The sequence below is a fragment of the Oreochromis aureus genome, linkage group 8 (genome assembly GCF_013358895.1).
Source record: "Oreochromis aureus strain Israel breed Guangdong linkage group 8, ZZ_aureus, whole genome shotgun sequence".
In the NCBI taxonomy this organism is placed as follows: Eukaryota; Metazoa; Chordata; class Actinopteri; order Cichliformes; family Cichlidae; genus Oreochromis; species Oreochromis aureus.
Window position 1 is genome coordinate 13803351 of NC_052949.1, and position 25746 is coordinate 13829096.

At 38.9% G+C, this 25746-nt stretch overlaps 1 protein-coding gene across 2 annotated transcripts in view; it reads left to right on the forward strand.

The window, feature by feature from the left end:
* Window positions 1-25746, forward strand: part of vti1a (vesicle transport through interaction with t-SNAREs 1A) — a 118391-nt gene that overhangs the window by 12604 nt on the left and 80041 nt on the right. For both annotated transcript variants that reach the window (XM_031749085.2, XM_031749083.2), the window contains exons 3-4: window positions 140-250; window positions 15790-15867. In XM_031749085.2, coding sequence (XP_031604945.1) covers window positions 140-250; window positions 15790-15867 — 189 coding nt within the window. The remainder of the gene's footprint in view (window positions 1-139; window positions 251-15789; window positions 15868-25746) is intronic.

Below are 25746 nucleotides of genomic sequence, written 5' to 3' on the forward strand. Positions count from 1 at the left end.
TCTGTATTATAATGAGCTCTAAATCTGTCACTCTGGCAGTGTTTTATATTCCAAGTATTTCTTTCGATTTGAAATGACTCTTAAAATGTTTGTTAGGAATGTTTGACTTTAAATGAACTGGATGAATTGTGGGTTTTAGCTGGAGCAGATGGACCTGGAGGTACGAGAGATCCCCATCCAAAGCAGAGCCATGTACAACAGCAGGCTGAAGAGCTATAAGCAAGAGATGGAAAAGCTTGAGAAAGACTTTGTAAGTATTTCAATATGTCATGAATATGTAATTTTTTTTAATATTCATGCAGACGCAGCAGTTGTAATAGTTGTAATGTTCTTACTGAGAGTGTAAATGATGCTACATAATAAATAAGCATCTATAAACTACTCATTATAAAACAAACACCCCAGCTTTTTTAAGCTCAGAAATGGAATTATAAAATAAATGCATATTCAAAGAAATATCATTTGGAAAATTGGTTTGGAACCAGTCACTGCTGACACACACGTGTTGAATTTGTGGGTTACTTTTCTTCCACTCAGATGAGCTGGATGAAGTCCAGAAACTGTGATGGTTTTCCATCTTTTCAAGGCCACCGTGCAGTTCTGTTGTTCCAATGTTTTGTGTCATTATCTTGCCAAAAAGATGAACCCCTGACCAATCGGTCTGGCTTCATTTGTTACTTGTTTTTTTTTTTTTTTTTTTTTTGGCTTTTTTTGTCACATGTCCAATAGCGAAATACGGTACTGTTTTGTGCAGGACCGTATTCTCCTAATAATTCTTCAGAGGATGTAGTAACACTTTGTTCCATCACCGCCTTTGTTCAGACACAGTGTTTTTGTAAGTAATCAGCAGAATTTGTGGCACGTGCATAAATCCCTTTCATGACATTTCAAGGCTTCACATACTTCCATCACTCTGCAAAAGCTGTAAATTAACCAAATAATGAAACATTAATCCTCGAAAAACACTTCTTTTCTCATGAAATTTGCATCATTATTTATTTATCTTAACTGTTAGAAAAACACCAAAAACTTTGGACTGTTTGCGTGTAACTCTCACTCTCGCAGTAATTCCTGCACTCACAAACAGACTTGCACTGAAGCTCAGCGGTGCATCCACAGAGGTTAATTCAGAGTTCATATCTGAACTTTCAAGCGATGCCTATCGAGAATGGGTTGTGCGTGTTTGTGTTGTTGCTGCAGAATCTGGCCTTGTTTAGTAATTCATAAATCACTGTATGTCTTGGCTTGATTTATCAAAGCTTAATGAACAGTCCGGTCTTTTGGGTCACTTGCTTTTAGTCTACATTTTGAGCTACCAATATTGCCCAAGGTACTTCACGTAATCAATAATACTCAGAAATACGCAATTATCCAGTGCAATTGAATCCGAAACTTTTTTAACCTCTTATCTTAATTATTATCTCTTTAAATTGATCCTTGTGGAAGCATTTTAAATTGATTGTTGGCATTATAATGTTAAGAAAAATCTTAGTGTTAATATGTATCTTTAATGATATCTTTTTTTCTGTGGTTGTTGTTGTTTTGTGTTGTCAGTTTTGTTTTGCTGGTGCTCATAACATGATAATAAACCCGCAGTGTAAGAGCCGCTGACCTTGAGCTTGAGAGCACGTGTCCCTCCACGAATCAAATTTTATGTGATTTAAATCCACAGCCTCAGAATGAGTTGGAAAAATATATACTGAATTGTTGAAGTCCTGTTGAGAAAATTCAGCAAAGGCTTCTCCTTAATGTGTTAAGTTTAGATGTTGGCCAAAATAATGAACAAACTTTTCTCCAAACCTTGAAATGAATGAAGTGTGTACTTTTCCACACAAATCTGAACTTTTTCTTCGCTTGTAGAGGATTTATTGGAGGATATTTGGATAGCTCAAGTTTAATGGGAAGGTTTTCAGGAAGTAATGGGAAGCAGTGCAGTGATCATCACAAAAATGCACAATGCACAGCCAATATAATCAGAATTCCAAGTGTTGAGTAATTTTGATTTGATACAAAATGTCAAAATAAAAGTAGCAGTTGTGAGACTCAAATAGACTTATGCACATATGAAAAACTACATATTTATTTATGATATACTGCCCATCTATACCTCAGATGACTACTACAGCCCATGCTTTTCACTAACACTCATTATTTTTCTTAAATGTTTGTTTGGTATCTAATCATCATTAACCACAAAATACTTTTTATATTCCCCCACCTCACTGCTCCAAACAAGTAAACATGCACAAACACCGCATTTAGATTCAGATAATATGTGCTAGTGATCTGTGAACACGCCACTGAGATGTGCTAACTGAGATCATAGAAGAGATCTCTGTGCCAAAACAGCTTGCTTTTCTCGCCATGGGCATTTAATTGGCTGACGATTAATCTTTAACTTTTCTTCTCCCCACTCTTACCATGCTTAATCATCAAGCAGTTAACACCTGCTGTGGCCGATATTGGTGCTAATTTTCGTTACTAGCCTTTTTTTCCTGTCTTACGAGCATGTGCTGGCGACAAAAATTGTTTCTTCAAACTGGCAAAACATGGCATTCCTCCATGCACTTTATAATGCAAAAATCCGGTGTGCACAGTCCTTAGAGAGTATGATGGTGTCTAAATTCTTATTTGCACATTGCTGCATACTTAAGTCGTGTCTGTAATTGCTTGTACTGAAATAAAAAGCAGAAGGTAGCCGTAGGATAATCCTGGTGTCCGGAAAATAAAAAAGCAGTGACTGGCTTCTAACTGTGAGTCTCCCTGTTTGACTGTAATTTTTCTTTTTTACACCTCTGCGTGTGGCGCGGTGAAATCAGCGCACATTTAAACCAGGATCACCCACCTCACTGAGTTACATCTAGTATATCTCGTCTCCCGTAAATCTGATGCAAGTGTTCAGAAGGCAAGAACTTCAGCCCCCTCAGATGTGCCTCAGATGTGCCAAATGCTATAGCTGAGCTCAGCTTCTCACTTCCTGCCGGCCTAGGGAGGACATGACACTCGGCTCGAAAAGGCATCGAGTGGAAAAAAGGGCAATCTCCTTTCTTTTTAATGTAAAAAGCTCCGGCTTTGTTGTGCTTTCTGTGGATATCAAGGCCTTTCCACTCCCTCACTACCAAATCTCCCCCCATAACCCACCCCCTACTGGCCTCCCACGGGTGTCTCCCCCCTTAACCTGCTCTCTCATCCTCTCATTCACCCGTGGTTTGAAGTAATTCTACCACTGGTGTGCCAGCTTGAGACCTCATTCCTTCTCCTTTTCAGACAGAGGGCTGGAGTTGACCTCAGAAACCCAGCCATTTCATCCAGAAAGAAAACTTATCAAACAACCATCCCAAAAGGTGTATATAGGTATATATGAGGTGTAGCTTTGTTGGCTTGTTGGGTGACAGCTTCATTGTGATAAAACCGGGGGCCATGGGGATCTCACAGGTGCTGAGCCACGACAAAACAGACATTGTAGTAGCCAAAGCAGACAGCAGCTTAAGCAAAATAAAAAGTAAGCCAAAGTGTACAATAAATAAATAAATAAAAAGGATAATGAAAATCCTATTTGATGGGGTCGGCTTGCTCAAATCAGAGGGAGAAGAATGGCATGGCTCTTAGCGGTGGCTTTGATCAGGGAAAGAGAGCCTAACCTAAGCTTAATTTAATGAAATCTATTGGGCAAACAGAGCCACCGTTTTCAAAGTGCCAGGTTAGGTCTGTCCCAGTGGGCAAGATGAGGACTCGCAGGCATCAACTGTATCACGCAAAACTCAACTTGCAGTGTGTGAGTGAAACTGGACGCCATGAAATGTGTGATTCGTGTGACTTGTGTATAATGAGGCATCGTAAAGCAACATTGGCTGGAGGATTTAAAGATACAATTGTCAGTCCTGATAAATTTCTCTTATCAGAATATATTTTGAGTACGGAGGCCCCTCCTTCCTTTCGCCTGACTATGACAAACTGTTCTTTATCATTGTCAGGTTTCTGGTTTATTATGTAGACTCAATAAAAATGAAGAGTTTTCTTTTTTCATTTTAACAACAAAATTGACATTATTTAGATTAGGTCATCATTATTTGGTCAAACGACAAACAATCCTCAGGTATTGTTGAAAATGAAGTAAATGTATCAATTTCAAGCAAATCTTTTCTAATTTCCTTGTAATTTTTAACACTTTTCTGCTTTTCCAATCTTCAGTAAGTAATTAGCTGAACAAGAAGCACCAGTGGCTGTAACCTGCAGCCCTAATATCATTGTTATCATTATGTAATTGGTATAAATTCACTGGAATAGATTTGCCTCGATTATTTAATATACAATTTCATGAGAAGCATTGATCTCTTTAAAAAATATCCACAACTCTTGGTCATTACTTTGCTGTAGCTATGAAGTTTAGACAAGTCCCTTCATTATTATTGAAGAGATTATTCACTGCGTGGCTTACTTGGACTATCAGTATACCTCCTGCTGGCAGCAGATGGCGGTGTTGCTCTAAGAATTTTCTTCGAGTAAATTTCAACACCAGGAAGATATTGGGCACATTCACGAATTACTTTGCCCTGCTGATATGTGGTTGGACTTGCTCTGATAAATTCTTCTTACCATTGCTATGCCTAACCTCTGCTTTATGTTTTATATGCAAGATTGAAAATGGTGTCCCTGTGGTGAAAACCCATCAGAGTTCTTGCTTCAGTAGCTTCCAAGTTTATGCATTTTCTTTTCTTTTTCTTTGCCTAATTATGCTTTGAAAAATACTTAAGCAAACAAAACCGAATATAAATTAAATGCTAAGTCCTTGGGAAAGTGAAATGCCTTTTTCAAATATTTCATTCTTTAACTCACAACAATATTCTCGTTTCTTCTATCAACTAGTTCTCCGAATATGTTTCACCTCTTTAGATTGTTTCCTTTTTTTTATTATATCCAAATAAACACTACTGGTCCAAATGTTTGTACTCAAGAATCCTTTAGTATTAAAAGGTTCATTAATAGTCTTTAAATCTCAAGCTTTGACAAGTTTTGTTGTTGAGACCTCAGATCTTTTTGTCATTTATTAAAAAGGAGGTCCTGTAACGGTCAAGGCAGTTTTGTTGATGGCACGAGATCCATTGCGTTATGTGTTTCGTTTCATCTGATTGAATTTTGAATGGAAAACTATTTTTGGTTTGTCATAATACGCCACATAATATTCCATCAAGGACCCACTAACATGTTATCCACATGCCAGTATTTCTTTTGAAACTCATAGCGTCACCCGTTCTTATGAGGTCGGAAAATATGTAGGCATAGTACAAATTATTAGTTATTGCAAGATTTTTAAAAAAATCTGATGCAGTCAAATTTTAATTTGCCTGAAGTGTAGTACTTAAATTCAAAAGGAGCCCATTCAGTAAGATTGAGAGGATGATTTGTCTTTTCATTCCCAGCTTCATTTATTCTGACATGGACCCTGGTGTTAAATCATGAGGCCAACTGTCACAGGAACTCAACTATCCCTTACTAATTTCCAGTTATCTGTTGGGGTATTGTTTGGAGCTTCAGTCATGGTCAAATAGGATGTGTGGATTGCCTTTTTCTTTAATAAAAGTATTTTTGGTGGAATGCCTCCCAGTGTCTGCCAAGGGAGATAATTAATGCATTTGGAAAGAGTTGGTCAGCCTTGAGAAATTGAACAGTTTATCTGCTAGGTGCACTGAGGTGAATGGAATGAAAAAGCTATTGGTATTGAATATTTTCACTCCATATATCAATTTCATAAGTGGTTTCACTGACCTTATAATGATATCTTGAGACTTGACATGGAAGTTTTCAGTTGAGGCAATGACTGAAAACAGTTTTAATGAATTAGAGTACAGCACCTTTTAAGCTTTTTTGATGTAGAATGATTTAATTAAAGTGTGGATGCACAGATATAACTGATAATTTAATGCTGAAATTCAATCAAGACTTAGTTACTAATGAATGACTACTGACATTCCTACACACGGCTCAAAAACATGTTTGAGAGTGTTATCTGAAGTTTTCCATGAGACTTTTTTTCTGGCCCTAAACTTAAAACTTTTTGTGTCCTCTTAATATGATGGTCAACCACAAGCTATTCATCAGTGGCAATGAATTAACATATTTCTGGATTTTTATTTTAATTTTCAGGGTTTTGTCTTTGTCTGAATGGTTTCTGCACGAAGTTGGAGTTCAGTGTTTGAAATGTGAATTTTGAGTGATGGAACGGAGTCAACCACTAGAATATGAGGGTCATTTTCATGTTTTTCATTATCTTAAAAAACTAAATAAATGATCATGGACACTTGAAGGTTGTAGAGACTATCCAGCTTTAACAAGAGTGGTCATAAGCTCATTACGTTTGGCATAGTTACTAACCTTAGCAAAGAACGAAGAGTTTGCAAAGTCATTTAATGAAAAAGTTATGTTTTAAAGAGCTCTGGCATCTTAAATGCAATTTTTTTGCACAACTTGATCGTAATTATGTTGAGATTTAAGTTTTGAAGTGAGATTTTTTTGGGCGACTGTACGTTCCAAGCTAAGCATACAACTAGCGATTATATATTAGCATTGTTGTAATCCAGCTTGAAGGCTTCTTTTTGTTTGCCCCTTGTCCTCATTAAAGTGACTTCTGCAAGCAACAACATGACAGACCAACATTAGTTGGATGTTAGACACTTTAAATCGCCTTAGGTTGCCTTGGCTTACTTGTTCATATTAAACACAGAGGAGTAAATGCAGATTGACTCTTTTTCATGGTTTGTTGCTTAACAACCCATCAACAACACCAAAGTCTAATCACTCATCACCAGTCATAAAAGAGTTCCCTGAATTGACAGGGATTTTTTTTCCCCCTCTCTCCCTACATTTCCTCTGCGCTGAGTGCAGATTTAGGATGTAAGCAAATAGATCTTCTTCTTCTACTTATGAATTCTGGCTTTCATTCGGAAATCGTTCCGAGCAGTACGTCTTGCACAAGCCCTTTGTGGATTTGTGGTATTGCAGGCTTTACCATGTCTCCTTTATGGACACCAAGATGGGATTCATTTGTGGATTAGCCTTTTGTCACTCATGTTGAAACCATTTTATTTTATGTTTTTACATGTTTGATGGCGTAATGGCAGTGGTAGGTCAAATCTGGGTTGAAGGACAGTGTCACAAGAAGGACAAATGTGCTGTCCAAAAGTGCTGTGTTCGGTTTTTATGGAAAAAGGGGGGACACAAACAGCTGGCAATACTTTTCTAATTCTGCTTGGTCCTTTTTTTATTTTTTTTGATTAAATGTATGGATGTTTGTTTTACATTAAAGGAAGGGGATAATTTATAAATGTAATTTAACAGCCATTTAAGTCTAAATGGAAGTATCGTTGAATGTTGATGGGTCTGCGTCTCAAGCTAGAAATGTCCTTTTGGGCAAAATATAGGTGTTCAGGATTAATTAGTTAATTGGGTCTTCTCAGTAGTTTGAATTTAAAGTTGATTTTTAAGTTATATAAGTAATTTGTTTAGCATTGCTTAAAGAAACCAGACTAAAATGATGCCGTGTAATTTCCAGTGAGCCTGATGTTTAAGATAAAATTGACACAACAGCAAAATTTACTTTAATGCTAACGAGGTGTGTGTTCTTTAACAAAATGATTTGTCGTAGGGTTCGACTCTCAAATATCACACAGGCTGTAATTTGTAAACACATCATCCCCTGCTTCTTCTGTGCCTCTTCATGTGAACTCTCTTCTGTATGGATGGGGTATCTGCATTATGCCTGGAGCACAGGATTTGTTTGGCAGTGTGCAAATTCGGCCGTTATCCTTCCACGCGATCGTTTCCTTTCTCGCTTATCTCTCCTGGCCCCTCCAAAGTCACCGTACTTTCACACACACTGACAGCGATCAGTATAGCTTTCAGACGCTTGTCTGGCTGAGTCTGCCAAGAAGCGAAGGCCCTCCCAGGTCCCCTCACTGTCCTCAGGGCTTGTGTGATTGAGTGACTGGAGTGAGTGGGGGCCAAAGATAATAGGGGGAAAATATAAAGACATGGGGTGATGATATGATAACACCCCCACGCTCCTCCTCCACCCTCCTCCCTCTCTTTACTCCCCTTTCCACCTCCCCTTCACTTTTCTTTTCCTTTCTGTTCTTCTTTCTGTCCTACCCCCGGTTCTCGTGCACCGAGCCTGTCCCACGCAGTAGTGTAAACCAGAAGTGACATGTGACACCCACTCCCCAGTGATGTGCTGACAAGCGGGTACTAGAATAGGTGACAATGTTTTCTTTTTTTGCCAGACTGGCTTAAGTATGGTGAAGGGATTCATGAAGTATTTATGAAATATATTATGAATCATTGGGTCTGTGTTTTTCCTCTGTATTTTAGGCAGTGGCATTTGCTTTTTAATAAGTAAGGCTCAGAGACGCCAAGGCTGGGGAAAGGAGTAAATGGAGGGAAAACTCTGTACATTTCATCTTTAGTGGTGTTTCTTTAGAGTAAAACTTCTATGTTTACACATGTTTTAACCCTTGCTCAGAGCCCCTTCACAAAAACATGCACACACATGCACACACACAATTAAACTTGGTTTCTTCCTCTCATCCTAAGTGTTTCTAATGAGGGAGCGTGCCAGAAAGAAAGGGAAACCGTTTTTGCTCTCAGCGACCAACAATTTTGCCTTTTCTCGGGTGTTTTTGAAGCCTGCAGTGGAATCTGGCTGTGGCCTTGATCAGAATTACATTGTGGAAGATGAATTAAGGGTTTTTTTTTTTCAATTATCCCAGAGGTTGGCCAGCATTAGAGCATCAGCTTACTCCTGCAGTGAGACTAAACTCTTTAGTTTTGTTCCCCTCATCACCATAGAGCACTTGTTTGTTCTCTGTTAAGCTTTTTTTTTCTTTTTTTTGTATGTTTTTGTCTTTGTATTTTTATTCTGAAATTATTCATTTCACAAAAGACATTTGCAAACAATCAAATAGCTCATTAAATTGATGTTATTTTGTGGATATTCCAGCACTTTTTTGTTTAAAAAATAAATCATAATTTTTGTTTGTGTTAATGTTGAATATAAGACAATTTCCTTTAAATTGGCTTACAAGGTGCAAGAAAGTCTTGTCTGTACCAGTCAGTTGAGTGTCTTTTAAACATTTTCTGCACCGCTGTTGTGAATTCCAGCACAGAACCTGCACACTCCCAGGAAACTCGTAAGTGTATTGGGAAGTTCAGGAGGGCACATGTTGGAAGGGCTTTGGAAGGGGGCCTTACTGGCCTCATCAGCATTTGAATGTGTTCTGGCTAGTGAAATAACAAAGTATACATAAATATATAGAGATAATGATCTGGCTAAGTCTCTATGTGTGCTGCTGTATTCTTATGCTAATGATCCAGCTATTCAACGCCAACAATGGTCACATTACAAGAAAAGGCAAAGCACTGAAGGAGATAGTCTTCTGTGTACGTGTCCACCGAGGGACGCGCACATGTTCACCAGGCCCAACTTCTCTCCCTTTGTGTCTAGGTTTTTTTTTTTCCTCTTTTTTTTATTACATTTTTCAATTTTAGATAACACTCCAAGAATAGACATCAAACAAAAATGAATCATAAATCGAGGTCAGGAGTGAGCCTCTTTCCAAAGCAGAGAAAGGGTTAAAAGTGAAGGTATCTTTAAAAAAGATGGGAAGACTGATAGGAGAGGAGCTCTTCTCAGCAGAGGGTTCAGTGAACCATATGTAGGTGCCCACAGGCTAATGGGCCGGTTGGTCCCTGGCTTGCCAGGTATCCTGTATGCACATTTCCACCCCCCCAAAACAAAAAACACACACACACACATAGATAGACTCTCCCTCCTCGTCATCCTCCAGCACCCACCTCTACAACCCCTCCCACCTTCACTCTGTGAAAATACCTCCTCCACTTTCCTCTAATCTCACCTTTTTCTCTGGTGCTGACCTGGGGAGGCTCTCTTTATTCCCCACTGCACGCCAGAAGCCAGCGTTGTGATCGGAGCCTGGGCCCCTGCGCTGGTTCCCCTCTCCTCTCCTCTATCCTTGCCCTGGCTGCCCGCCTCCCCGACGGCTCTGCTCTATTGATTTACTCCTCCAACCAATGCTGTCTGTCTCTGTTTTGCACCACCAGCACCTAGGTCCCTCATCTCTATAACCCTCCCTCTTTCCTCATTTTCTTTGCTGTCTTCTTTTTTGTCTTTTCATACTTTCTTTCCATCTTTCTTTCTGTCCCCTCCTACACAACCATGGGCTATGGAAGGAAGAAACTGATGGAACAAGAGCGAAAGGAGTGAAAGAGACACGGAAAGACTGGTAGTGTGGGAGGGGAAATGGGGCCTTTGATTTTTCATTAGAAGCACCTTCATATTTTAATATTGGGTTTAATCGGGCCCTCGTGCCTCAAAGAAATAACCACTGAGAGATGATCCCTCGGCCTTCAAAAACTATATGGCGTTTCTTCAATCAAAGCCCTTCTTGAATTTGCTCTTTTGTTTGGAGTTCACTTTCAACACCCCTCCTTCCACCGCCTTCTCTTGCTGTCTCCTGGCCTATCACTTTGTGGTTACAGTCGTTAGGCTTATTGACTGATCTCAGCAGTACTTAGCAATAGAAATGACTTTGACAGGGAACCCCCCTTCCATTCACACAGGTATAAGAATGAAATAGCATGGTATCAGAGTGGTGTAATCCACTACTGGCAAATGATAAAACCTCGTTTGCTTGTGGGCTAATTGATTGATAGATTAAAAAAAGCAAACTAATAAAGAGAAGTTTTATCACAGTTGTGTCAGACAGTGTCAGGTTTTTATTAAGGGACATGATCTTTTTGAAGCTGATCCACTCTGTCTGCCTAAAATAAGTCTCCTCACCTCACACCTGCTCAGCTATGTCGCTGGCTCATTTATTGCCTTGCCGTTGTTGATCATTCACCTCTATTTGTGTTTTTTGACAATCGTTTCTGTGAGACTCCTTGAGGTATTTCATGGAGGTGGAACACAATGCAGTGTGCGTCGAAGCCACCAAAGCACCAACCTGTGAGCTAATGAGAGGCCCCATGCTGTTATCTAAGGCTCCGGCTTCTCTACCACTGCTGCACTTCTATTAGGGGAGAGAACACACACCGGGCTACCGTTCACATATGTTGCACGCGTACGTTCACTAAAGGAGGTTTCCCTGGGATGCAAAAGCTCACAGAAGCCTCCATCTTACATACAGTAGCCCCCATGTATGCTTCTGCACTCACACAAGCACACAACAGACAGAAGTAAAGGATTCGATGGCACCAAAGACCGCAATAAAACAAAGGCGCAAATGACACCCTCCTGCGACAGTCCCAACTGTAGCTGCTTCCCTTTGTCTGATAATGTATCAGATGTATTAAAAAGGAGCACTTAATTGAACAACCTCTCCCAGTTTGTTTGTGTTAAAGGAGAGCAGAAGATGCTAGACAACAATTTGTGTGTGTGTGTGTGTGTTTCGCTTTGTGCTTGGCTGTGCATGTGTGTGTCTGGGTGTCTGTGTGTGTGTGTGTGTGTTAAACCCATGCCGAGCAGAGATGCATTATTTAAGATGCTGTTGTGATACTTGTGCCTGCTTAAAGGTCTCAGCTTCCTTTTAACGCCATGCCGCATCAGCCCACCTCTGCCCCCACTTGTGGGGGGAACCAGAGTGGGGCCTGCTGGCGCTGGTCCACACATCACCTGGGAAAATATCACAGCAGGGGAGGAGAGGAAGTGAAATAGATAACCTTTGAGTTTAGCACACATTTTTGTGAAGACACATTTTACTGCTCCACTTCATTGTCACTTCTGTGCTGACTTTAGAAATATTTTTTTACTTATTTATTTATTTTTACAGGATGTTCATTTTAGATCATTTTATACTCACCTTAATTTTATTTGGATTTTCATATTTTGTACATCCCTAGAGCAACCGGGACAGGAAAATGAAAGGACTGAATGTCAGTTTGAGGCAATCACATGGCGTTAGACATGAGAGTTATTAAGTCTAACTTGCCCAGTTGCTCTCCTACTGGTGAAAAACCTTGTAATGGAACCTAGTACTATAAATTGAATGTGGTTAATTACTCTTCATGCTATGCCACCAGCCGTGTGTGCAGGGTGAAAAGGAAAAGCTTGGGAAAGTAGAGGGAAAAAGCGTCTGCAGAGGAACTTCAGGGCCCCTCATTACACTCTGCCCCTGGGTATTTTTACGCCTTTTATTTCCCATCTAATGAACTGTTTACATTTTTTTTCTGCTTTCTAGGCGCCACAATTATTCGACTTGTCCTTGTGTCACTCGTTGCACCAGGCAAAAAGCAAGGAGGAGAGTTGGAGGGCATTGAAATGTGTATATGGATCTCAGTTTGTTTCATTTGAATTTTTCTGAGAAAGTTTTGTTTAATATTACAGAGACCTTAATTGGAGACTGATTTGAATTTATTTTGAAAGGTCATATTATTATTATTAGTTTATTATTATTATTTACAATTAATAACGCGTTTTTCTGTGAGTGGTTTATGAAGGAATTAAGAGTCGTCATGTTTATTTAGCAAAAGTATACCATTGCATGCTCATAGACTATAAAGGAATTGTACACAAAGAAGATATCCATGTATTTGTTATAATTGAATTAATATCATTTGCTGCTCAGAGGATTATGCTGAACTGATTAGCATATCTGATATGAATTGTTATGCGTGCATATGTAATTATGTTTTGATGAGTAAAGAAGAATACTTTTTTTTTTTCCTTTTCTGCTATCCATGTCAGCAGAGGTAAAACGTGTGTTTTTGACAGGACACCAGCACCTCCATCGCCGCATTTGACGGGATGCGTGGAGTTTTTAAAGGCAGGCCACTTTGCATAAAGTTAAGATGTACCTTTTGTACTTTTCTTGTGTGCTTCCGGGAATAGAAGCAAATTCTCACCCAAGATTAAAAAACAGTGACAAAAGACAGACCTTTCAAAAGGATTTAAAAAAAGCTCTTTTTTTCCCCCCCTTTTCTGAGCAATAAGGTATCTTCTGAAAGCACGTATTCTTTTTTAGATTACAAAGCCTGATTAGTTGGTTTCGTCTTAAGATGCGGAGCTCTGTCTTCACGCACTGTAAATAGATTGAGTTAGTTTTAGAGCTTTTTTTTTATTATTATTATTAATGGAAAATAAGGTTTTAACAATAGAGCAGATATCTGCTTTCCTGACCTCGAGACTTTGCCTGTTGTCACTAAACACCCAAACTTATAATCAAAATCTGTTACTGTATTAAGCAGTCAGTATTGCACCTGCTTATATTTTACATCAAATGGGAAGGCAGTAGTCACTTAGGAATCTGTTGTTTTCCAGAGGGGGAATCCAAAAGCTGGAGTGTGTACTGTAGGTACAGGGAAAGTAGCGGCAACACTTTCATTTCAATGACATTTTCCATTCTTTATACTTTCTTTGTTATCTACTCTGTTCTCATTGCAGAAACCCTTCATACATTCATCTGTAACAAACAGCTATTTAGAAATACCAAAAAAGCCCTGCATATGGTTTGAAGGCGACGTAAGCCTCAACATTCAAATCAATGCTTCTCCCAGGCTTCCTCGTCTCAATTACTGGTGAAGTCGTCTTTCCCCCTAAGTTGCACTGAAGCTCTTTAAGATGAAACTCGACTTAAATGGAATATGTGGGTGTTTTTCCTGGCAAAAAAAAAAGTGCGTGTGTGCCTGGTGTACAAGTGTACATGCTGTCTTTATATTGTCTGTATTGTCTTTCTGATTTTTAACAAATCTGAAATTCCTTTTTCTTGTGCTTACAGTTGCACTAACAGCAACACAGTGACCATTCGGTTACCCTGGTGTAGAAGGTTTACAATGCTTTACAATGCTGGAATGAATGGTTTGTTGTTGTTTTTTTACGGCGATAAAATACAGTTTAAATTATGTTTCAAATACATAAACATATGCATAAGGCATTTAAATTAAGGATGACGAGTTTCAGACAGACAGAAAATAAATCAGAAATCATCTTATTAATTATCCTTATGCTCTCATGACCATTTAAATAGCGCATGTTTCACCAGTTTACCTTGAACTGGCTGTTCCTAGTTCATTCAGCATTAGAGCAATTAAGGTAAAAGTAAAATAATATTCAAAAACCAACTTTAACAGCATCTTTTGACAGAGTGCTCCTTTATACCGGTGTGTGTCTGTGTTATTTCAGACTGTGCTGCCAGTCTTTTTCTTCAGTAGGCGTTTAGCGGTTAGGTTAGGTCCCCGCGGTTGGCTATTGTTTGGGTGCGCTCTTTATGGGTTTTGTGGTCTGGGTTGTCTATCTAGTCAGTAATTACTCCAGAGAACTGTGGCCCTCACCATCCCGATAATAACAAATCACATCAGCGAGGAGTTTCCACTCAGTGCTCCAGATTATGAGGAGAGACAAATAAATAAAATCAACCGGCTCAATTTTGATTGGTTCCAAAGTTATTTCAATCAAGCAGCTTGATGCCATCACTCCTGAGGTTCGAATTGGCATTTTCAAGTTTGGTTTGTGCTTTTTCTCATGGTAGGTACCATTAAAGTGCTTAGTGCTATAGCTTCTTCAAACTTTTACTGTTAAGAAAGAGAGGAGGAAAGGATAGCGCCTTTGAGGTGGGAAAAAATGTCCCCACCAGGTAATTGGTGTTCCTTTGCTTATTCCCCGACTTTTGTTTTATTTACTTAGAGTCAATTACAATATAAATATAGAAAAATTGAAAGAATTTGTGCTGAGGAAAAGTGATATTTTCATTCCTCTGCTGGTGTTTGTCTTTGATTTTGCCCACCTCCTGCAGCCCACCTAGAAACCCTGTCAAGGCGGTGACAGAAAGCGAAGGAGGCTTAGTAAACACTTTCTGTGTCTGCTGCTGGTGTGTATTTAGTTTAGAGGGCATGCCAAGAGGCTGTTTTTCCATGGGTCGGGCGTCTGTAAACAAGCAGTACAACGGCAGCCCACTCTTCCACAATCGGAGGTGGCACACTCTGAAGTGTGTATGAAATGTGTGTGTCTGAGTGTTTGTGTTTTTGGGTGTTTTTTTTTTTTTTTTTTTTTTTTTTAGGTGGGGGGGACATGGCTTTCCTCTTATTCTAGCCTATCTGGAGACAGAGAAAGAGAGAGCGTGAGAGAGAGTTGCGTGTGCGTGTGTGTGAGGGAGAGAGAGGCAACCCCAAATCCGATGGGCCGCCAATGGGTGATGAATTATTCCCTGTCTGAGTCACAGCATTGGTGTTATCACAGAGCCTGCCACTGCACTGGGATGACAGCAGTGACAGCCCCTAGAAAAGATTTAGCGCTGACAAGTGATACTTCCTCATAATACATCTCCCTGGCCCTCTCCCCTGTCCCTGGTTCCTCAGCCTCTCCCTGCACACAATATGGGTTTTTTTTTATCCCTCAACTTGTATTTGTTTAAGTGGGCAAGGTGTATATGCGTGTGTGTGTGTGTGTGGTGGGGGCTCTTTGCCACCACTGCTGTGGCATGAGTGCACGAGGTAAAGTCGATCAGCTTGGAAGGAGGCATAGGCACAAACCCCGAACACTGTTTGTTGCTGGTACATGTGCTGAAAGGGAAAACACACACATATACACACCCTCCATGTTTGATTCGGTTTGTCACCGAGTTCCATTAGGGGGCTCTCGTGCTTAAGGAATGCCTGTTGTGTTTTTGCATCAACAACAGTACTAAGCCATATTTCCCCACTTGTTTTCTCTTTTTGCTCTCCTCTTTTTCTTCCTTCTTCTTTTTGTCCTTCTTCTTCTTCCTCATCCTCCTCCTCCTCCTGCAGAAAAGGTCACGCATTGCCTACAGTGATGAGGTGCGCAACGAGCTCCTGGGGGATGACGCCAGTTCTTCGGAGAGCCAGGTAAGGTGCTAATCAGGGGCCCAAATGACACCAGTGTGGGTGGCTGACTGGCCCCCAGGGTGGGGAGGCGGGCCCCTCGTAGCGGCCATCGAGAGCTGAAACCACACCATTGTCACTAAGCCATGCGGAAGTAACACTGTTTAATGCAAAGCTGGGCTAGCAGTGAGTGGGCTCGGGGCATGGGACCAGTGTCTGGACACAGCCAGATTGTGACCGACCCACACATGCACACAAACACAAGCAGTGCACCTAAACACAAATACACACTTAAACACAGATTTCAATCCAAAACCCCAGCCTCCCTGCTCCAACCGTCCCACAGCTGTTCTCCAGCCGGGTACGGACTTAGGATCATAATAGATCCTCATGATCAAGACACACACAAAGACACACACACGCACACAAAAATGAACACACAGCCGCTAAATCTTACTCTCTTGTCTTTTTGTGAACTCCAGTGGTGAATGATGTGTTCCCTTACTGATGACTGAAAGAAATTGAAAAAGTACTCCATAAAAGTTATCTAGTCACTAAATAATTTCATCTAGTATATCATGTCAAGCTTCAAACAGAAATCTTATTTTTTTATTGCCCCTTTTAATCATTTTTATCTGTTAGCTATCAGTATATTCACAATTGTTTGGGTTTGTTTTTTTGTTTTATTTATGTGCCATCAGTCCAGCCTGTTGAATCTGGGGATGTAAACAACATGAGCACATGAGCAATTTTCCTTTAATGTCAGCAATATTTACAAAAGATTTGTTTACACCAGTTTTGAGGGGGTTTTGATTAAGAAGACATTGCAGTTTTAATTTGCTAAAAATATACCACACTCTTTTAAACTTAATTTTAAATAAATTGTTTCCAGTCAAACAGTAATACATCAGCAGCACTGCTCACCTGCACAGCTGCCACTCATACACAGCCACTCTCAACTATGACAAAATGTCTTTTGACTAATTATATATTGCCTTTAGAGTCAGCTGTCTTCTTGCAGAGGTTACTGTGTCTTAAGGCACACACACACACACACACACACACACACACACACACACACACACACACACATGCACCCACATGCAAATAAATGCTTTCCACATACTAAAAAGAAGAAAGATGAATACATATTTACACATTTAGTCTCACAGCGATATGCGAGTATATTTAGATGATTCACATCCAGGCAAAGCTAAATAAAGTTGTCTGGTTTTTTTTTTCTGTTTTTTTTTTTTTTTTGAACATTTCCCTATTACCATTTCAATGATGACCCATGAACTGCGCATCTTAGAAACATATGTATCACGAGCCAAGATGTGTAATTGATATGCATATTCTTGGCAAATTAGCGAGACACAAAAGTGGCTCCGACATTTTATGCAGAAGTTAGAAGGAGATTTGCTGTCAGAAATGCCACATTTGAGACTCTGATGGGTCCTATCAAAATCTTGTCAAGGAAAAGCTGAAAATCCAGATCCCATTTCATTTAAAATCTTATTTCCCCTTCATTAAAAATGTATCTGAAATATTTAAAACTAATATTTGTAAATGTGAAATGTATAAATCTGAGAGGAAAATAATAAAAAAAAGTTTAGGATTAATATTGTGGCATAGTACTATAAATTTACATTATAGGATTTTGAAAGTTGCTGTTGTATTTTAATTAATAAAAATATTCTTGCTTTTATATTATTTAATATAATTGTATTTCTAAATTAAGATAAAATATGTGCCTTTAATCCATGCATGTACAAATAAAAGTAGTAAAGCGTGACATTTAAATACATGAACACATCCACGCCATTATTTTTTAATCCTATTTAATAATAACATAATCATATTTATTAAAAATCACAAATTCACATATATAAAATAAAATTTAGATTATTTATTGATTTTAAATTAAGAGGAAGACCTTTTTAACTTGGGGAATTTAGGTCAAACATGATGCCCTTAAAAAAAATTAGCTGAGATATGTGATTTATTACTCTTCTTTCATTTTATATTCACAAAATGTATTTATTGAATAGACTTCTGGGACTTAGAATGTTACATTTTTGTATTTAAAAAACTCTTGAATGAATGGTGATAATGTCTGTTCAACTTTAAAAATTAAAAAAATAATCTAAAACTGTCACATACACACAAACGCACACCTGCAAACGCGCGCGCACACACACACACACACACACACACACACACACACACACACACACACACACACACACACACACACACACACCAATACAAAGCCGAAGAAAGAGTTCATCTCGGGGGCAAAAGCAAAGTAAATAGATGATATACATTTATCCTTTTTCTTCCAGGTGCCGTATTTGCCTCATTTTCATTTAAAAACTTGTGGAGATAATACTTGTCTTGGTCTTGCTGTGAGTGGAGTACTCGCAACTTCAGGGTTTTTTTTTATCTAACGAGACGGCGGTGATAGGAGAGGGGAAAAGATGGTGGGGGCCGGGGCAAGTCGGTCAATTTAATTCCTGACGATCTGAAAGAGGTCAGGATCATTTCATATAGCCCTGGCTGAGCAGATCATTACCAGTCACAAATCTGTTGGTTACATGGCAAGGATTTATAGCTAAGTAAATAGGGAACCGTCATAAGTTCTGAAAATGGCGTGTTGGCCCTGCGATAATGGCTAAAGGACGATTTAATAGAGTTCGGCATTTATTCGTTATCTGTATGCGGACAGAGACTGAATTGGCACTATCACTCATTTTTTTAATAATGTGGTAGGCTACCATTGCACATTTTTTTTTCCCTTTCTGTTTCCTCTGCATGCAACACACGCGCACACACACACACACACACACACACACACACACACTGTCAGCACACAGACGCCACACACAAAGCAACAAATGCGCACACATTTTTCACACACGAACACTATACGGAATAGTTTCGATTTCAGTCACAGCAGAAGGCTTGGCCACAAGAGATTGTGCTGGTTTGAGCCGGCATGGACCAGATTTTGCAGGCTACAAAGGAAGCAGATTACCACTTGTATCGAATTCCGTATTGGATAAAAAAAAAAAAAATCTTTTGTTTGAAAAAAAAAAATTGCTGATTATCATAACAGAAAAATTGCAGCAGTGCAATTTTGAATACTGGCTGGCATCACAAAAACACAAGGAACTACGCTCATGCAGGAGTAATTATACCATTTACAATATTCTGTATTTACTGCTGTATATCTCTTGAGCAACACGAGCATCACTGGCCAGACTAAAGAATGGATGCCAAAGAAAAAATAAAGCTAAACAGGAAGAAACGAGAAAAACAGCTCACCATGCCCCTCATATAGTTTTAACAAATCCTCCACAAGCACTTGCAATCAGTCAGGCAGCACAAATGAGCTAGAACAAGTTTTGTTTGGTATCCACTGACTGATGGCAGAGCTCTGGTGAGGGATCGCAGGATCTGATGGGGTTTTTTCAAGCCCCAAATAACCACATTCACAGTGTCGTTTTAAACTTTGGCCTCTTCAATAATGCATTCTTAGCGGGAGTTGTTGCTTAAGTTAGAAAAGAGTGTTTCCTCACTAAAGTGCGCCTTGTTACTGCCGACATTTTCAAGGGTAAGAGCTCTTTATAAAAACATGGAGTTATACTTGTTTACCTCCCACATTACAGATATTGACAATATTTTTTTTTTATTTGCACCACTCACTGAAATGTCACAGAAATATACTTATGATAAACAAAAATGATGCAAGAACTATTTTTGACATGCTTCTAAAATTACAATGGGATATGCTGTGGCAAATGCAAGATTATAATGTGTGAGTTTCTTTATTTTTCAGTCAGTTTTTGTCTAGCACAGACTCATCCTGAATTCATTATTTATGACAAATTTCTGTGTTTACTAGTTTTGTTATAAATAGAGGAGAGGGAAATTTAGGGAGTGCAGTATTGTTTTGTTGTTGTTGTTGTTGTTTTGAATTTTGGTATAAGATAAAAGCAAATGTTAAGTCGTAGTTTTAATTTTAACTAGATTTTCCTTCTATATCGTTCACAATTATCCCAAATAAATTGTTTAAGTATTTGTGGCCCTAAGTCTCCTTTTACAGCTACTACCTTTTTAATATTGACCAATTAAATATTAGATTAGTTTAATTAAAATCACTTTACAAGGCTTACACATCAAAAATGTGTCCTTCCTCTTTCTCTTCCAAATGTGCTGCATTCCCACGTGAAGCCTTCCTCCTCTGCAACCCTAACTTAAGAACAGGCCAGGGAACCAACCTTTTAATTGTGATTGGGCATAATTAATGGCAAATGGGATTACTGCCCTCCCTTACATGTCTGTTTCATTATCAGAGATGCAAGAATTTCCAGGACAGGGAATAGGAATAGCATTTCTTATTTACTTCACTTTAAATTTGTTATTCTCTTTCATGAAAAATGTATAGCTATGCTAAGATTCATTTTTCATGATCTATGGTTGTCCCAATAATAAGCAGTACTGTATGTATACACAATTGTAGCCTTACATGGCTTTCCATGCATACGCTGAACAATCTGCACCTTTAGTACGATTGATAACAGACATTAAATATTGACAGCATACCAGCATTGATAAACAGCGATGCAAAATAATGTGCCTCAGCATTTTTATAACTCAGTTCCACCGTTTCCTTTTTTTGTTCATTTTGCAGAGAATTGCACAGTGACAGATGAGAAAATTTCGCTCAACATTTAATCTTACTATAAATGTGCAAACCATATTTTACTCATTCTTTCTTTTCTCTCGCTATATCAATTTCTGTAATGTGACTTCCTTGATAATCTCGGTTGATTCTGCGAGTCGAACGATCCATTCCCTGTGCTTGTTTAATGTGACAGCAGCAGGACTTGATCTTTGTTTGTTCAAAAAAAGTCAGCCCAAGCGGCGTGTTTAGCTCCGTTTAATGTGTTTGTCTTGTGATTTCCAAATGCTAAACATGCAAACAGATAAATCGTCAAGGTTAATTCTCTATCCAGCCATATGACTGATCGTCTTCTTGCCATGTTTCTGCTTTTTTTTAATCTATCTTTCACTTTCTTCATCCTTCTTTTCTTCTCCTTTTTGCTCTCACGATGCAGTTGATAAAGTTGCGTGAAGAGGTAAGTGCTTTTCTGATCTAAGAATTTAAGTTCTGCTTTCCGTATGAAACTACCTATTTGCCCTCCTTTCTTTGTTAGAAAATTAAGACCACTCATTTGGACACTTTCTGGATGTCTGATTGAACAGTGTAAAGGCCGAACCGCAGATAATGAATTTACTAAGGGTCAATCCCTCAAGTTCCCCCTCCTATAAATATCAGGAAGCGAAGATGAGATATTATTTCTGATGCAATTGTTTAAGGGCAAATATTAGGGAATCAAACTCAGAGTTCCTTCAGTTATTGGGACCAACAACCTTCAAGAACTTGATCAGCTTTTGAGTTTTGATCAGGAATGGCAGCTTGAAACTTTTTACTGTTCCTTAAATATCTTAATATGAGGCCAAAGCTGCTTGTGCAGTGAAAAAAAAAAGAAAAAAAAAGACTGAGGTTATTTTTGGTGATTTTTGTTATGTGTTTAAGAGTGCACATTGTAGGCTAGTATTTGTTTTGTGCTTTTGATTACAAATGAAAGGAAAGAGATGCTTAGTAAGATGTTGGGCCACCACATGCAGCACCTTGGCTTTGATTGCACAAGTCCCTGGAAATCTCCTGGAGGGACGGAACGCCATTCTTCCAAAAGATACTCATTCATTTGGTCTTTTGATGATGATGTTGGAGAGGACTAACTAACACATCAATCCAAAATCTGCCAGAGGTGTTAATCTGGGCTGAAGGGAATCTGAAGACTATAGCATATGACTCACATCCTTTTAAAACTCATCAAGCCATCCACTGACCCTTCTTTCCATAGACCATATGTAAAGTAAGCCTCAAATTTGCCATCTTGATTTTTTTTTTTTTTTTTAACTTAAAGTGACAATTTTCACCGTGATATTAAATTGATTGGATTTAGTACACACCTACCCCATCTCACTTCCTTTTCTCATGCACAGGAAACTTTTATTGTAGTGAATTCGATTTTGTGTACCAGACGATAATCATGTTTATTTCTTCTGCAAAGTTTGATATTGAAGTAGAATGACTTGATTTTGAAGCTGGCCTCAAGTGGCCATTTGAGGAACTGTAGTTTGGAACTTTTAGTAGAAAGGTTGTGGATTATCAGCCTTTATAGCATATCAATGTACAAAACAGCTAAACTAGTGTTTTGACTTAGCAGAAAAGAAAAGTTAGCTACAAGGATACAACTTAAAGTTTAGATAACAGGATAATTTCCAGCCTATATATAGGTCTGTTGAATCTCGAATCATATTTAGCTTAATACATTAAAACAAAATGGAAGAGGAGTGGACAGTAATGTGGAGATTTTAATGGAAATATAGCATCTCAGAAATGGAGGGAGTGTGCTTGGAAGAATTTGATCAGTTCTTTATTCCACTCTCTCAGAAATCTTGCTATAGTGCTGACCCCCCATCTGCTGGAGATAATGTGGAAACCAAAATGCAAACCAGAACATTTTTTTTTCTGGATTGTCAAGTTATTAAAGGCTACTTGAGAGAGCTACATAGTGCCCTGCAAGATAATTTTAATTGTGAATTCTCCTAGAAACTAAGTCTGTCTGTATAGATCTGTTTTTATTTTCACGAATTTATATTTATGTTTATTCTTTCTTCCCTCTTTACCTCCTTTGGTTTGTGCATATTCATATATATTGTATATATAGGATTGCACGTTAATAATAGTACTAATGATGATGATAAAAAATGAATAAAAAGTTAACCACATACAGAAACTAGCATCTTTGTTAACTTGTTTAACTCATTAGCTTACCATATTTGAAACTGTATGTATTGATATATGTAGTTATTATAACGATATTTTAAAGAGGTGACTTATCAATAAATACTATTATTATTTATAACAATTGTTCGCCTTGGTTGGCAATAGTAGGTGTTAATATCACTGATGTTATAATTATTTTAATAGTTTTGTTTATTCTGACACAAATCCTGTAAATAAGTATAATTCTTATAGATTTCCTCTTGCTTTAGTTTTCTTTTTTATTTGATTCATTTGATATGTAAAGCCCTACTGGGCTGTCTCAAACATCTATCACTGTGCTTGAATCATGTTATTGTTGTGTATATTGTCTTTATTATTTACTGGAGTATCGATAGTTCAGGTTAAATTGAAATGTCTTATAAATGTTTAATTACATGTCTAGCCTTTTAGAGTTTGTCTTTTCTTGGACTGCCCAGTAATGCTACTGATGGTAGGTTCAACATCAGCTCACCTTAATTTGAATGTAGTCATTGTCTCATTGTTGATAAACAGATATTATACATATATTTAGCTTTATATTGTGCATGTATTCTTAAGTCTATATAAATTGTATTTAGCGCTCAAAGAGGCAGGTTCTTTAGTTATTGTAGGTTACATTATATTGTTGTCCTGCCCTGAACTCGTCTTTGTAGCTATAGTTACAGTATGTTGTTAAATGTGCCTTCGAGTGAGACTTTATTCAAGAGGGATTCTGCAGAAACAGAGTAATTCAATTCCTATCAAAGCTTCTCCATTCACACCTATCCATAATTTAAAGTGCCAGCTTGGCCCAGATGCCATGTTATTGTGCTTTTTTCCCTTTTATTTAGCTTTACTTTTGTTTCCCCTTCTTCTACCCACTTTTTTCAGCATTTCCTCCTAGCCTGAGGGTCAGAAGACATCTTGAGTTACCTCACCTGTCTACCCTGTTTGGAATGGTCCAGTCTGTATAATCGGGCTTCAATCTTTGCCCTCGTCGCCATTGCAGTCTTTTACCCTTTTGCTCTTCCTGCATTTGAATCAAAGGCTGGCGCAGCTTATACACACTTAAGCCTTGCTTTTAAAAAACTGCACTTTTTTCTTCAGCTGAAAAACATGTTTAAATATTTAGCACCCATATTCACAGCTGTTTGACACTTGTAATTCCTCGTCTTACAAGTCCCAAACAAACGGCAGAGAAGATCACACAGTCAGTCTGAATCACAGCTGTCATCATTATTCACTTTGACTCTCCCCCACCCTTATTGAAATAATAAGGAAATCATCTGAACTTTGGAAAATGGTGATAGTAACCGCCTGTGTTTGATATTGAAAGAAGGCAGGAGAAGGAAAGAAGAGGGGAGAGATTTCTTTTGAGCTACAGCTGCATTGTTCTGGGGCTCCCTGTTAATAACTTACAACTGAAGAGTGTTTCTTGACGCAAAAAAGCACAACAAAAAAACACCATTTTTGTGGTTCCTAAGAAGATCTTTGTTCAAAATGTAGGTGTCAGATGAAAAGGCATACATACATAGGTAGGAATGGTGGTGGCGGCGGCGGGGCGCACTGGTGCACTCTCAGATGCACAATATTTATCATATATTATATTTTAGTCTTTTGCTAGAAGGCTCCATGAGAGGATCAGGTATGATTTGATGGTATACTTTTTTTTTTTTTTTTTTTTGAACTGATAAATGGCAGATCTTGCAAGTTCCAACCCTCCATTTATGCCCTGTGCATGTCTTTGCCTTGTTCTGAAGGTTTTTACAGTGGTTATTTGAGAACCGCAAGGGTCAAGCCTTGATATGGGACAGTGTAGCACACCAGCAGCAACTTTGCATTCCTCTCAGCAAAAATTGCTGACGAGGATTGCTTACTTACTTGCTTGCTGCAGAATAAAAAAAAATGGTTGAAAACCTGAACAATTTCACTATTTTTGGTCCTGCAACATTGTAGCAATATTGCATGTCTGTGAGAGATACTGCATTGTAATTTGTATCTCTTTATGTATAATCTCTTTATCTGTGTTGACTGACTGTGGCAATGCAGTGAACGATCTTTAGTTTAATTTGTACGTGTTCCTTTTCATTATTTTCCCTGGTATCATCTTGTGTCCATGGCTGGATTGTTCCATTATTAGGGCCATCACAGTCTGCCATTACTGGATTCTTAGTGGCTGAACTTTAACCCTTTCCTTCAGGTTCTGTCACTGTGAAACTCAGGATGCATTATTCTAATGATCACACACACACACGTATACTACCACTGCCACCACTACCAACCCCCCCAATGCCCCCCTCTCTCCCCTCGCCTCCACCTTACACACCCAACCCTCCCCCCGGGCCTAAAAGAAGACAGAACGAGGGAGAGAAGAGACACAGAGAGAGAGAAATTCAGGAGGATAAAGCTTTGAAGTGGCTTTCCATCGCAGCGAGTCTGCCGGCCGTCTCCCCGAGACGTGTCACCTTTGCCGAGAGGGAATAGGAAAATCACGTTTCGAATGGTAATGATAACATACTAATCACTTGAGCTCTTTGAAGAACCCAGGGAGTGCGCTACTCTGTCAGTATCCCTGGCTGCCTCATGCTCCCAGGCACACACAGGCACTGCAGCCATGGTCTAGGTGTATTAGCTTAAGCGTTGCATGTCAGTGCGTCCCCTGCATCGCAGCTGATCCATAGGGGCTCATTATAGCCCAAGCTTGGTATCCGTTTTCTCCCACATGTATACTGACACCATATCTGTTGGTGCCACTACCACTTCCACGCCACCTCCAAACCCCTTCTACCACAACCTTCACCAAAAACACACCACACCTCGCATCCAGCGCCGCTCGCCGTCTACTTATCAGTTTCCTCCTACCGCAAGACCATTTTATCACTCAACCACCCAACCCGTTCTCCTATCGCGCCATCCCTCCTCTGCCCTCCCTTTAACTATTAAAAAGTATCTCTGCAATTTTAAATGACATCTGTCAGCGGCACAAAGAAAAAGGAAACGAGGGAAAGAAAAGAGTTCAG